At 31.9% G+C, this 15,581-nt stretch overlaps 1 protein-coding gene across 1 annotated transcript in view; it reads right to left on the bottom strand.

The window, feature by feature from the left end:
• Window positions 1-4,300: 4,300 nt before the first annotated feature.
• Window positions 4,301-15,581, bottom strand: part of LOC124371196 (lysM and putative peptidoglycan-binding domain-containing protein 1) — a 28,483-nt gene continuing 17,202 nt past the window's right edge. Inside the window, exon 3 of the mRNA XM_046829525.1 lies at window positions 4,301-7,464. Coding sequence (XP_046685481.1) covers window positions 7,305-7,464 — 160 coding nt within the window. The 3' untranslated portion in view covers window positions 4,301-7,304. The remainder of the gene's footprint in view (window positions 7,465-15,581) is intronic.

Genomic DNA, 15,581 nt, shown 5'->3' with positions numbered 1-15,581 from the left:
TTCCTATCATTGCAAATCAGTTATAGTCTCAGATCCAAACCCTGATTTTACATGTTGTGTTTCTTATCACATTTTTATATATGTCACATACATTTCTTTTACCTCAGTCATACCATTGATATCCTTTAAAACTTAAAAGAGGATCCATCAATGAAATCCTACACTACAGGGCTTGTGGAAACAATAACTGTTCCAAAAAAGTCTAAATAACTTGAAACTCTTAGCTAAGGTAACTAGCCAGGTTAAAACAAGCTTTCATTACAATGTGGCACCAGATATTGAGTACATGTAAATCCCATGAGAATAAATCAATAATGTTTCTTGTCACAAATCTACCATTTTTTCTGATTGAGCCGGAAGGACTATTTGAAACACATCAAGTTAAATATTAAAAAAAAATTAAATTCTTTGTTTAAAGTTTCATTTTGATGATGGAAGGATTGTGAAGGAAACAGGATTATTTTAGACATTTGCCACCGTTCAATGATACAAAATGATGTTAAACAAAGGAATTCTATGATTAAAGTTCAATCTGACCATGTTATGTGATATTGGTTATTATGTGGCATTTCTAATCATTTAACATCAATATTAAACTAACAAAGAATTGGTGTATTACTGAAGCACAAATGTAGAGTCAAGTTTTAAAAGTGTATTGTCTTGGAATTGATAAACAGTTCACTTTTATGTGGAATTTACTTTTTTACTAGGATGAAACATGTGTTTTAGAATAAAACCATTGAATTTATTTACACATATCTGTAGCCCCAGAACATTAAAATGTTGCGATGTACACCATTGCATGAAAAATTAAAAAAAGTTATATTTTAAGATCAAACATATTTTTTATGAAAAATAATATTTTTTTCAATGACAAAAAATATTATTTTAAATAGCCTCTATTTTTCCAAAATTAAAAATTTTTTTCTTATAAACTTTTAAGCTTAAAAATAGATCTGTTAATATTAAATATTTAGGTAGGTATTTGTTATTTCCTTCAAAAACTTGAAAAATAACATGTATAGTTTTACACATAATGTAGCTTATATGGTGGGAAGGGTTGAGTCAATGTAAATATTAAGTTTAGCTCCATTTCACTTTCAACTGAGTGCAAATTGAAATCTAACACTCTCACAGACTTGACTTCCTAGAATCTTTTTAAAAATCCAGAAAAAATTCAGTTTGTTTAATGTTTTCGTCATCACCCATTTTTTGAACCTCTTCAGACGGTCGTGGACTCCAAATTCCAGAAGTGAAATCTGTGACAGTGTCAAAATTTTAGACGCTGCATTGAATGGAGCTAAACTCAACAGTTGCGTGTTAGTGCTTGGAACATGGACCAAAAGAGACATTTTTTCATAAACATAAAATCTTTGTCTTATCCAAAAATGGTTAATTAAACAATTTTAAAAAGAATTATTGTATCTTATTTAACAGTTTTCATAAAACATTAAAAACTTATAGTGTTGTTTATTCTTGACTAAAAAAAATATGTCAAAATCTAAAATCTAAAGAAATTTTATCATATTAGAAAAATATAAACATGTCTTTAAAGACACATCATTCCTCTTCTCATGTTTTTTATACATTTTGCAGTATAACATTTTGATGCTGATTTTGAATATAAGATTTCTTTCCCTTCCTATAACTTTTCCAAATTTCCATTTTGATTTTGCATTGCTGCAATCTCAAGGTTGTACTCTGTAGCCAATTTTTAAATGTCTGCTAGCAAAAGTTACGTTCTATTGGGTGTAACAGTGCAAGATGAGTTCTGACAGGTCTGCATAACATTAGCTGATGGTAATGAACCAGTTGAGTTTACAGCCTGTATTTGTTTCATAAGAAATAGTACAGGTTTGTTTGTTTTCCCTCTCATTGTGCATAGCACTTATAAACTATATGCATGAATCTCTCCGTTTGGCCATTAGATGATGGATGATGAGGAGCAGTAGTTTTGTCGATTACACCTCCTTCAGGAATTGTTAAAAGTATGAGATTGAATTGGGTAGCATTATCTGAGATTAATTTAGCTGGGAGTCCCAAATTTTGTAGTTTCCGCAATTCCTTAACACACCAATCTATCGATGCGACCCTTGTTGGTATGACTGACCCAGTTTTAAAAGTGTCCACTACAATGAAATAGTTTTGATCTTTATTAGGAACAGCAAAATCGATGTGGATCCTGTTTCGTGGACCTTTTGGAGTCTGCTAAAAGTGACTTTTTTCCTTGGCTCATACATCTTGTCCAAAACAACACTATAACATTTTCACTACTTGTGCAGAGTTAAGAAAAATTAACTGCAAATCAGTTACTAGGCAAAACACAATTTGTTATACATCATTTTATTCAGAATAAAATGCAATATATTATAAGAGAAGTAAACATTGGGTTTACCTTTACATTGATGGATGTATGGTGCTCTGAAGTTAAAACTTTGATTTTATAAAGTTTTTTATTTTCTGCAGCCCACAGGAATAACTTTATTTTTAACTTAACAATCCAAAATGTCTTGTGTTTTGCTTTGAGCAGGAAAACGTCTACTTATAAGACTTATGTACCAAAACAAAATTACATTGAACAATAACCTATCTATAAATAAGATGGGTGAAAACGTATATTTCTACTCCCTGTCATCTTCATCACCATGGGCTCTTTTCCACCCTCTATTTGCCCTCCAATAGTGCTGTAGCTTGTGGGATATATACCACAATTACAAGCAGGACACCAATAATAACTTCTTTCTTTTTACATTGTTATCAATAGAACAAACTTCACATAAGCGCTCTCTACAGCCAGGTAAATGGACAAGAGCATGTGAAATATCACCTTCTGGGGCATATTTTCCTAAGTTTCCTCTTCCACTAAAGATTCAACAATACTTTCCAGGTAGTTAGCTCTATCCATTGGTTTATCAGTTTTATTTTTGTACAAAATATAGGAATTGTACAAAGCCATATCAGTGAGGTTTGTGAATATTTGCTTCCAGTACTTACGTGTAATGATACATGCACTTATCAGAAACATCCACACCATCTATGTTATATTTGTAACAATTAGTGAGAATAGGTTTGACAGCTTGTATCCCACTTCTACTTCAGATAAGCTTGTCCTCAGCGTGCAACCCCGTTTAAATAAAAAATACTGGTTTGTTTTTCCTTTTGCTTGCATCATACTAGAAGAATGTTTCCTTGCCTGTAATAAATGTTTTTTCTAACTCCCAGATTATCACTGAGTACGTTTTTACATAACCTGATTGAATTTATATTTATTGTTCCAGTAATTAAAGTTTTTTGATCAACAACTCGTGGGCAAGCAAAATGTTGGCATAGATTTTGTAAGTATAAATATGATAGCCTTTGCCCAAAAACTAACATTGTGTTAGTTGATCCATATCTACTTTATATGAAAAGGGTTCTTCAACTTCCTCTAGAAAGTTCCTTCCACAATATACCAAATCTTTCGTATTTTTATTCAGCATATGCTGTATAAACGTACAGTGATTTTTCATCCCAATAAGACGTTCAGTTATTGAAATATTCTGCTCTTCAATAAAATAGCTTTTGATTGATTCATTCATGCTGTCTTAAAACTTATTACTTTGGAGCAAGGATCATACCCAGCCATACCACAATTGACACTTGGTAATGAGCTTAGATAAAACATGGAATTTATAAAATAGCTTTTGATTGATTCATTCATGCTGTCTTAAAACTTATTACTTTGGAGCAAGGATCATACCCAGTCATACCACAATTGACACTTGGTAATGAGCTTAGATAAAACATGGAATTTATTAAGTGAACTATGACAAATCGAAAAAAAAGGAGTGGCCCAAGACTTGTTAGCTTTCCAATAGTCTTTAGTATTATTTTTATGAGTTAGGCCCGTATTTATTATCAGAAAAATAAATTACTTCATTTCTTTGACTTACGTCATCCCATTTTTGCAAGTGAGATCAAACTGGCATTTCACCTGACATGTTTTCTGTGGATTTCCCAATGTCCATGTACATTAGTTTGAGTAATCAGCAAATTGCATTTGTAAAAAACAAAAATGAATACTTGATAGGTGTACTATTTTTTGGAGGAAAATTTCTTATGCCAGGGTTTCTTACTTCAAACTCTATGGTTACATCAATTTCAGGTTCAGGAGGAATGGTTTACACCAATGAAAACATTCTGCAAAAGTGTGATATCAAACCGTTAATGTGACATTCTTCTCATATTCTTCTTTCTAAATCATTACCTTTTCGGCTCTTTGTTCAAAATAAACCAAAGGCTAATAATCACACAAACAAAATGAAAATTATATCAGTACAATTTATTGACTTAGTTTTAATATAATAAGGACACCATTTTAAATTATTGTTTTCTTACTCTGTACATGAATATAGCTCAGTTTAGTCTAGTATTTTATAATAAAATGATAAAACTCTAACAATAACATAAAAAACAATAAAAAAGCAAAAAGTTAATTTATGATTTAATATCATTTATAAAGTAAATAAATAAAATTTGTACAGATTTTTCCTTATAAACTTATCCCTTTCAGTGCTGCGGTCATTTCCTTGTCATGTATATGAATGGTCATGACAATCTGCTAGCATTTGGAAAAATATATTATTTAACTAACAAATAACATATGATAGTCAAAACAATTGATAAAAGTTTACAAGCTATTTATCATAAAACATTTTTATAAAAAAATCAAGTTTGTACCAAATTTGTGAGTGCTAATATTTTTTTACATTTTTTCAGTTAAACCATGAAAAGATGAGCAAATTTTATATATTATATAGATTTTTCTGCAAAACAAGATTGGCATTGTAACTGGAAGTAAAATTGTATTTAAAAATGTAATGGTTTAGAAAAGAAAATGTACAACACATATTATGAAGATTTCAAATAAAAGGAATGATTTATAGATTTTAATAAACGTTATAATAACTAATAGTAAACGTTTTTCTGAGATAAATTATAAAAAATTAAAATCAATATAAAATACATGTTTTTGAAATAATAACAAATACAGCATTATCGTTTGGATAAAAAAAAACCCAGCTATTGGTACAACCAGGCCTACAAGTCGATAAAAGAACTGACATGTTCTGTACTTGTACATAACTATTGTCGTTGTCATAATGTTTTCTTTACTCATTTCTATAATAACTTAATAAGTCTACATAAAAACTTATTCACTTCCAAAGAACTCTGGTACAGTGTTGTTTTCACCAAAACACAATTATTAGCACCTAAGCAATAATACAAATTTAGCATAAAAAACACTATATTTTAATACTTTGTTACCTGTTAAAAGAAAACATTGTCATAATTACAAAGTAATTTACTAAAGATGAAGAAAATAGTATTGAAAACTCACTTAACAGTTCAGATAAAGAATTAAAAAAATTAAGTCAGATGGTTGAAATAACATTGTACTAATTGAAATATTACTGATACACAAATCGTCAAAATTGGCAATGCCCCAGCACTTTAAGGGGTAAGATTAAATATATATATATATATATATATATATATATATATTTTCTTTTTGTTAAGCCAGAAGTCAAACTTATTTACTATCTCACTACATCACTGTGTACTTTTAAATACTTCATGTACATTTCTAATCCATTTGTCCAGTTTACGTACATAGACAAGGTATTAAACATGCGCTTTGTTCTCTGTCAAATTCTTTGAAAGAGACAATTTTTTAAGATTTTGTCTTTAAATTGTTGAAGTGAAAAAAGAACACAAATGATAAATAAAACAGTTATCAATGGAGAGCAATTAAACAAATCTAAAGTAAAGAAGATAGATAGGTATTACATAAAAACAAATACAGGATGATCTAGACTCAGCAATTATACAATAGCACTTTCATATAGTATTTAACAACAATATATCACAAATAACTGTTCACACAATATAAAACTAGACATTTTCAAAGGAATGAATTAAAATGGGACTAGTTTTCCCACTGTTCCTGAATTACTGAGAACCTTTGAAGTTATCAATAATATTCAAGCTCTACAACATTCTAAATCTGATGTGAGACAAAATCAATTTAATCTTTGCATTACATTACAATTATTAAAAGTTACATTAAAAAGTCATATTAAAGTATTTAGAAGAAAATACTATTAAATGTTTTGTAATCTCAATAAGGTGTTTAATTAATCTCAACATAATTTACTGTCCAGTAATAAAATAAACTGTCAAATTCTCAGAGAAAACACTATTATACTGCTGAGTCTTATGAAAACATGGTAAATTCTTTTTTACTCAAATATATTTATGTATCTGTAAAAATAGTAAATTATGTACCTCTGAGATATAGTGAAGTCACCGGTGTATGAGTCTGAATAGAACTAAAAATATAGATTTTCAAAGGAAAGGACTAGTATTGACCTTATTTGGTACGTTGTCTTGTAACACTTAGTTATTTATTCTGAACATTCCATTTTTCATTGCACAAACAGGAATGTTAGCCTATTTAGTCTGTTGTTTACAATGAAAATGAATACCAACACATTAAATAAATATTTATAAAGCATTGAATACACTGTTTCCTTTACTGTTCCCATCTCAGGTGTGATCTAGCTATGACAATATGCACTCTTTATTATTCTATTAAAATATATCAAATGCACTATTTTATGAAAAATAATCACATTTGACATAATAATTACACTATACAGATTTTCACTGAACTTCTCTTAAATAATAATACTGAGTGCAGTATTTTGTTGAATGGTAACATTTCACATTCTTATACATGGCACTCATCTACACCATTATAGATATGTCACTAAAGCCTATATAAATACAAGTGCACCTTTTTTGTTAAAAATAAGGTCATTTTAAACATCTAAAGCTATCAACAATTTTTTTGCCACAAAAATACTATATAGAAAACTATACAGAAGGCTTACAACTGTAAAGACAAGTACATACAAGGGAATCTTTTATTCAAAATAAATTTTCACTAGAATATTTCTAATCCTTTACAAAACTTAAACAATTTTTTAACAGAAGAGCAATATAAAAACTATACAAATATACAACCTAAGTACAGTGAACAGTTTTATTTACAAATGTAATCTACATGAGACACTGAATTAATGTAATGAGTATTGAAAAAAAAATTGGACGAAACATCGAGGACAAATCTATTATGGATAATACCTTACGGTTAGTAACACGTCTGTAGTAATTTTTTCAGTACAAAACATATTGTTTCATCTTAAAAATAAAATACTTCAATTGGATAGCAGTCCAAGCCTAGAGATGAAGCGACGCTGCTACAACTCAAACATCTCGTCCTGTTGTTGCTCCAGTCGCTGCAGTGAGTTGCGCACGCGGCGGCCCTGTGTCATCACTAGTGGCAGCTCTCCACTCTGTTGTTGACGCAACCGCGACATTGGCTTTCTTCTCACAAACAGTGTGTCCTCCTCTTGAAATCTGAAATTCACCACTTTGGTTATGCAAGTGGCGCCAAGCTGTATGGAAAACATCTCATCATTGGCAATATAGTACATTGTGTTGTTACTTCTGTTAATCATATCAGCTATTCTTACCATTCTTCAATCTTAACAGTAGCCATGGCAATCGTTTAATCACTTTGACAGACCCTAGAGACTCAGTAGCTTAATCCTACAACTGATGAGTGTTGCAAATGCAATGTTCAAACATCACCTTGAAATAACTCTATATTAGCATATTAAGTTCAAATATTTTCTGATAATCAAGTTCCTTTGTCAATAATATCGAGTAAGTAAGAATGACTCAATACAATTCTCACCTTTGATGTTTAGTTATAAGTTTCTGTTACGCGTACATTATATTATTTGCAGTGTTATTTTGTGAAATAGTGTAGAAAGTATTGAAAAGTATTTAACATTAAGAGAATAAGTAATAATAATAAGTAAGACTTTATTATCTTATACTTGTTATTATGTTTGTTCTTCAATGTGTTTACTTTATTTCTCTCTTAATATACTACTGTATATAATGTGCATTTAAAACTCTTGTTTACAAAAATCATATTACAAGTATTTTACAACTTGATATAAAATTTACAGTAGTACATGAGCAAATTGAAGCATGTATCTTCTTAATCTTAGAACTGACTTTTGGTGAGTCCTTGCTGACCATTGGCAAAAGACTCACAGCGAGTCTTTTGAACAAGATTATTAATATCATACTTATTCGAACCAAATACAGCTTATGATGCAATCTATATACTATTGCACTCAGAAAGATATACTGAATATTGTGATATAAAATACTTGAGATTTATATAAACAAATTATTAACTTAGGTAAAAAGTCACAATCAATTGTGGCTGCACCGATGACAAACATTTTACACAGCATGCCATTTTCAGGCTTCAGAAATTGAAGTTGAATATTTTTTTTGTTTCATTTTGGTACCATCGTGTTCTACAGCTCTTCGGCTACAATCTAATAATTTTTTCTGCTGCTGCTGCTCTGACATTTGAAATAGGGATTTTATTGTACGGTTTAATTTAGTGAGTTTTTATTTTAGCAAAAAACTTGTGTAAAAGTTTTACAATTTTTAACTGTCCATGAGAAACTTATAACATTTTCTGTTGAAGTTATTTTGTTATGTAAAACTAGAAGAAATTCTATAAACAGTGTTATAATCTGATAATTTAGTTGTAATGTATAATTTTATGTAAAAATATAAATTGAGAGCAAATGTTACAGCCAACACATTTAAATGTCAATTGACACTTTTTGGTAACCATTTACTGATTTGGAAATTTTAATTTCATTAGACAAATCTACATGGATATTATTTGTGACTTGTAAATATAAGGATTTTATCTTTTCGTATAATACATTTTACATACAAATTGTTTTTAAATTTTTCACATGGCTAAACTTAGACTTTTAGTTCAACAATAAACAACTTTTTCACTCTACACATAGTTCAACAATAAACAACTTTTTCACTCTACACATAAGAAGTGTAGCCTAAACAGTGACAAAAAATTATAATAAAATACTATTAAAAAATTCCTTTTGAATAAAAGAATATATACAACATCTTCTTTATTCTAGGTTAGTGAAACTAGTGCTGTTTTACAAACGGCTTCTTAATAACATTGCTGTCAATACTTTGAACATTTTTAGCCATTAATACAAATATATTCCACAGATTTTATAATGTTTAGGGACACAAACACTTAGGTTATCACTGCCCAAAATATTTTTACTTCAAAATAACATGCACACAATTTTGTAACTGACAGTGTATTGAATTTCACTTTATTGCACAAGCTTTAAGTATGGACATTTTAGATCACAACCTGTGCACAAATTCTTTGGCTAATAACAGAAAATATCAAACAAGAACCCTGAATATATTAAGTTCAATTCTCATGACAAAAAGACATTGACAGACATATATGTTGTTTTTTATACAGCCAGTTAACAATTTCTTAATTTGGAAATAACATACCACAACTGGAATAACTAAAAGGATTCCACAGATTTTAAAATAACATTCTTGAGATAACTAATGTTTGTATTTTTCAAAACAACAAAGACACAGTTTATTTATTATTTTTATTTTATTTACCAGTTTGTCTTTACTTCCTTATCAGTACACATTGAACCCCTAAGAGCTGATATGATATCATACGCTGTAATGTGTCACTAGTTCTGGCCTTGACAGCTTGACACACTTTGCTATAAAATAAATTTGTGTTATTTTCTTTTCTTTTGCTGTGTTCAAGCAATTGTCCAGACAATGTGACTTTCACCAAGGTTTTCCCGGTTCAAACCATAGAGAATAACTGCTAACGGTTGAGCCAAAATTTGTGACAAGATGGCCCTACACAGCGAGGCCGAAATATTTCAATATTTAAGCTGTGTTACCAACACCATCTACCACATAAATCTAAGAAGCAGTCATGAGAGCAGTTTTATTATGATTTATGATCTAATTAGCTTCTTCAAATTCAATGTATTACGTTCTGAATTTAAAATGTTTTAATTCTGAAGTAAAGGCAATCTAAAAGAAATGAATAAAAAAACGTACATAACAACACTTAAGTTGGAACTTCTTCAGGTTTGCTTATCACTCAGAAAGGATAATCTAATCATGTCTGTCACTAATTTTGACAATTTTTTCTGAATTACAATCATATTCCATGCCACTACTTTTTAAACTAAAACAGTCAAGATTTCTTTTTCATGAAATGTAAAGTTTCACATTAATCACCACATGTTCAGTAATTGGAATTAGCATTCTAACTAACATTTACAATACATGAGGCATTTTAATTTTAGTTTGTATTTGAAATGTAAAAATATTTTTATTCTATAATTGTTTTAAATTCCCAGATCTGTATGGGAGCCTTTAAAAATGATTTTTTTTGTAATAGGTTTTTCTATTATCAAGACTTTTAGGCCTTAGTTTTTATTATATTATTTGTTTATTAATCATAGTTCATTTCTGTTGCATATTAATATATTAGCATTAATTAATTAGCTTATTATCTTAGTGTAAGCTGTAGACATTATTCTTTTGTTAGAGAGGAGAATTGGTGCATTCTTAAGTATTATGTGTAAGTTCTATATTTATGACAGGATCCCCTACAGGTGCTAAATGCTACTTTTCAGAGCGTGGGAAAAGCGACAGAACTTTCACTCCCAGACAAGAATAGACCTTCCATGAACCAAAGGATGTCACCCTCAAGTTTTTGTTATAAGTATGCTAAACCATAAAATACTGTGGAATTTCTGGATATTTATTTGCAATGAAGTAAATGTGAAGTATCTAGGACCTGTTTGATGTTATGGATTAGTAACATATGGGATTGAAAATATACAAAATGGCTCTTGATGAGATGTATTGCTGATCATCAGCGAACCTTCTCTGATGCTTCTCGTTTGTACAGATCTTAAAGTTCTCGAAGGTACATAACAACCTATCTGTGCCTACAAAGTTGCTGGTGTTGCTTCCCGTACCTATGGTTGAAGTGATTACTCTTTTCTAACCGTTGAACCTGCGTTGTTGATTGGTCATTGAGGGATGTGTGGTACGATGACAGTTATTGTTGTTTGCTGTTGCCAACTCTACCTACCAGAGGCGACCCAACTTAATGAGATTTTCTGAAATATTGGCACAGATTGATGTGATTTTATCTGGCCAACACACAGTAGTCCAAAGAATGCTTCTATCAGCATGTCATTTGGTCCTGGCGAGTTGAAGCTGGAATCTGCAAGTTACAGTTGTTGGTAGATTCCAGCTACTAGTGTCTATTGGAATATTGGGCTGAATACTTGTTAGTTTTGGAAAAACTAAGCAGCGTAATTTTGTTTTATATGCACTATGCTGTGAAAGAATAGTACACTCAACTATATGTGAGGCAGAAGATAGTTCATTGCCAATTCCTGTAATTCTTGAATGTGTTTCTGATTTCTGCAATTAAAGTATGTTTACCATCCTTTCAGTTATGATATTCGACAGCGATGTCGAATCTAGTAACACTCTGCACATTCTTCTTTTGCCATTGACATCCCCAATGTCCACAACTGCTGCTGGTAGAAGCAAGGGATTGTCAGTTATATTTGTAGCCAATGTTACTGGTGGACAGTTGCTTGTTTGCAGTTTTAACTTATTTTCAAAAGAAGTCTCATGATTTGGTTGTCAATGTACAAGAGTATTGTGTTTCTTACCACACATTGCAACCGCTTGATTTGTAATCTCTGATGAGATGACCGTGTGACAAGCAATCAATACCAAGAGCTAATTTCTTTATTGATTCAAGCCTATATAAGGTAGACATTTTGTGTAAATTGTCATTTGAATATTTTATGGGCCTTTTTGCATAGGGACAATTTGGAATACTACTGACAGATGAACTGGAAGTTCTCCTGAATTGATGACGGTTTGAAATGAATTTATTGTTTGTTGACATGACATCAACTGATCAAACCTGGGCAATTGCGTAGTGACTAGTTGATTTCTCCAAATTTTGAATGTAGTACGATCTACTTGCTTGACAATAATGTGTATACGAGGTCCAATCAAAAAGTATCCGACCTCGTCGTGTATCGCGGCTTCTGCTGCCAATAATGAGATAAGATTTGTTACGACAATAGTTCCTACTATGATAAGGAAAGGTACAAAGTCTTATCTTGATCCCCCGACTGGTTCGCCGGAGACGGGTCAGTATGTACTGATAAGTCAAGTGCGCGTATCGGTTTTCTCTAACTGTGAAGATGACGGAAAAAGTGGAACTACATTATTGCATTAAATTTTGCGTGAAACTCGGAGAAAAAACAAAGTTAGACCATTCGGAATCGGAAAATTCAGCTAGCATTCGAAAATGAGGCAAAGAGTGTTACGCAGATTAAAGAGTGGTATAACCGTTTCAAAAGTGGTCGAACCTCGGCAGAAAGTGACGCGCGTTCGGGCCGACCAAAAACAAGTCGAACTCCGGAAATCATCGAGAAAGCAAAAGTTTTGATCTGTGAAAATCGTTGAATGACTGTGGAGGAAGTAAGTACTGAGTTAGATGTCAGTTTCGCATCAGCTGAAGCAATTTTAACGGATGACTTGGGATTGCGCCAGGTAGCCGCAAAATTTGTGCCAAAATTGCTGACAGACGAGCAGAAGCAACGGCGATTGGATGTTGCCGAGGACATGCTGCAATGTTGTGAGGATGATGCGGACTTTTTGACATCGATAATAACTGGAGACGAAAGTTGGGTCTATGGATATGACCCTGAGACCAAATTTCAGTCATCACAATGGCAGTCTCCCCAGGATCCTCGGCCAAAAAAAGCAAGGCAAGTTCGAAGCAATGTCAAAGTGATGCTTACTGTTTTTTTCGACCACCGTGGAGTTGTGCACCATGAATATGCCCCTGAGGATCAAACTGTGAATGCACAGTACTATTTAAGTGTCCAACGTCGTCTCCGAGATGCGATTCGCCGCAAAAGACCTGACTTGTGGGCGTCTCAAAATTGGCGGCTACACCACGACAATGCGCCAGCTCATTCTTCCCAGCTCACACTAAACTTTTTTGGCGAAACACGGCACTCCGCAAGTTCCTCAGCCTCCGTACTCTCCAGATATGGCTCCATGCGATTTTTGGCTCTTCCCCCACCTCAAAAAACCATTGAAAGGCACCAGATTTGAAAGTCGAGAAGCAATTATGAAACAAACGACGGCTGATCTCATGGCGATGCCGAAAAGTGATTTTCAAGACTGCTTCCAGAAGTGGAAACGTCGCTGAAATCGTTGTGTTGCTTCTCAGGGTGCTTATTTTGAAGAAAATTAACGCCAGCTTTTTTCAGGTAACTTCAGTTTTACGTTGCACCAAAAGGTAGGATACTTTTTGATTGGACCTCGTAAGAACTGTGTCCCATTGGTCAGTTGGTTGACCAAGACATTTTAGTAATCTCAAATATTCATTCACTGTATCTAACAAACTTCTCAATGCTGTCCTGCACTATTTTTTGAGTTTCTTCACATTGAACAATGACAAGACATAATTGTTGACAATGACTCGCTTGTTGTCAAATCTTTTTGTTAAGAGTCCAGGCTGTGGCATAATTAGACGCTGATACTTCAAGAAATTATTACTTGAAGAGCCTGACACTGCAATGATGATTTTAAATAGTGCAATTTCTGTATTGGTGAAAGTGAAGTTTTGTCATCTATTATAGAGTTCAAAAGCTCGTAAAATTGTATCCATTCTTCATATTTTCCAATGAAGGTGGGCAGGTTTATTGTTAGCAATTAAACTTGTATGGGTGATGAATGTTGTGTATCTACATTACAATGTTGGGGAAAATATGTAGCCGTATTGAAAATATGTAGCCGTATTGGAATTTTGTTTGAAAAGAAGAGCATTTGACCTAGCTAACAATTCAAAGTATAGATTTTCAAAGGATTCTCTCTCTACGTCACGATCGCTGTCGGAGTCCGCTGATTCGATTTCATATTCAACAAATTCATACTGTGACAAACAATCCCTAAAGACACTAAATCTGTGATCTGATAGTGACATCCCCATTTAGTTCTATTTTATTAAGGTAAGTCATATCTCGTAAGTTTAGATTTAATTCCTGCTCTTTTGGCTAAAATTTCTTTAAATTATCTGACATGAATGCTTGCTTGAACTATAAGGAATACGAATTAGAATTCACTTACAAATGAAGGTAAACCAGGAATTCCAAAAGTCCTCGATCACTGGGTACAACACTTTTTAGTGACACTAAGTCCGTTGATGCACACTGTTGACACTGGTAGTCTACGATAATCTGTCTTATAAATAAATCTGGCACGATTGAGACCATGTCGCGGCACATGGTACACTTTGAGTATCGGAATTAATTGTCTATAAATAAAACACTTTGGTAACTTTGAATTTAAATTTATATGAAAACGACACTAACTACTATGAAACATAACTAATATAAAGTGGACTGTATTGTGAGTTGGAAGTACTTCTAATCTGATATGATATACAGAAAGCTGCTACACTCTGTTCCAAACTAAATGAAGTGTAGAGAGCTGGTGCTCCCTACCCTAGTAAGTGCTGAAACTAGACTAATTAGGGAAAAATGGCCTTGTGCCCTTGTCCTGAGGTGAAAGTATTGCACTTCCCATGAGCCTTTCAAACCCCAAGGCGACCCTACCTTTAACTTGGAAAGGTATATGAACCAAAGTGATATACTTTGGTTCATGGAAGGCTTATTCTTGTCTGAGAGTGAAAGCTATGTCGCTTCCCACGCTCTGAAAAGTAGAAATTATTAGTTCAATAAAAAGTAGTTCGTTATTTTTACAAAAATATATTTTTAATGCAGCATATTAAATACTGAGTTGTTCCATGTAATTTTAAAGCAACAACTTTTTTTGTATGTAAAAAAATATATAAAATAAGTGGTCCAATGGACCATGGCATAGTAAATATATATGCAAAGCTGAAACTAAGAAACATTTCCCCATAACTTTTTGAATAATAAATATAAAATTTTAAACGTTAATTAAATTTATTATTAATAAATAGTTTATTAAATTATTGTAGTTTCTTTTTAAGAATTTAGTAATTCAGCCACTTTATTAAAACTATTCAAAAATTAGCAGGGAGAAAAGGAAACTTACAATTTTTAAGTAATAATCCACCTTATAATACATCATTTGAAAGAACGTAATGAATCCAAAACAGCTTATGCGTACAACTTACTTGTATAGTGATCCCTTATGCAGAGTATTTTATTCAGACATCCATACAGATATGATTATCATTTATATCAAAATATCAAACTTTAAAGGCCATCCTTTTTAATAGTGATAGGGTTAAAATATGTTTACAAATAGTATTAAATATTCTCTTGTGTGCCTTCATTTATGGGTCACAAATAAGCATTGCCAAAATCAATAAAACCCAAACTATCATAGTTTTGAACATAACTTGGCAGTATACAGTGAGTGAATCACACACCACACAACTGAGATTACATACAGTCAGGATGATGTATCTAAATTGATACATGCTGGATAAAGGGTTAAATGAGTTTTTATTCCCTCAT

The sequence above is a fragment of the Homalodisca vitripennis genome, chromosome 1, assembly GCF_021130785.1.
Source record: "Homalodisca vitripennis isolate AUS2020 chromosome 1, UT_GWSS_2.1, whole genome shotgun sequence".
In the NCBI taxonomy this organism is placed as follows: domain Eukaryota; kingdom Metazoa; phylum Arthropoda; class Insecta; order Hemiptera; family Cicadellidae; genus Homalodisca; species Homalodisca vitripennis.
The sequence above is the reverse complement of the archived record's forward strand: the minus strand, read 5'-3'. Positions and strand labels throughout refer to the sequence as shown.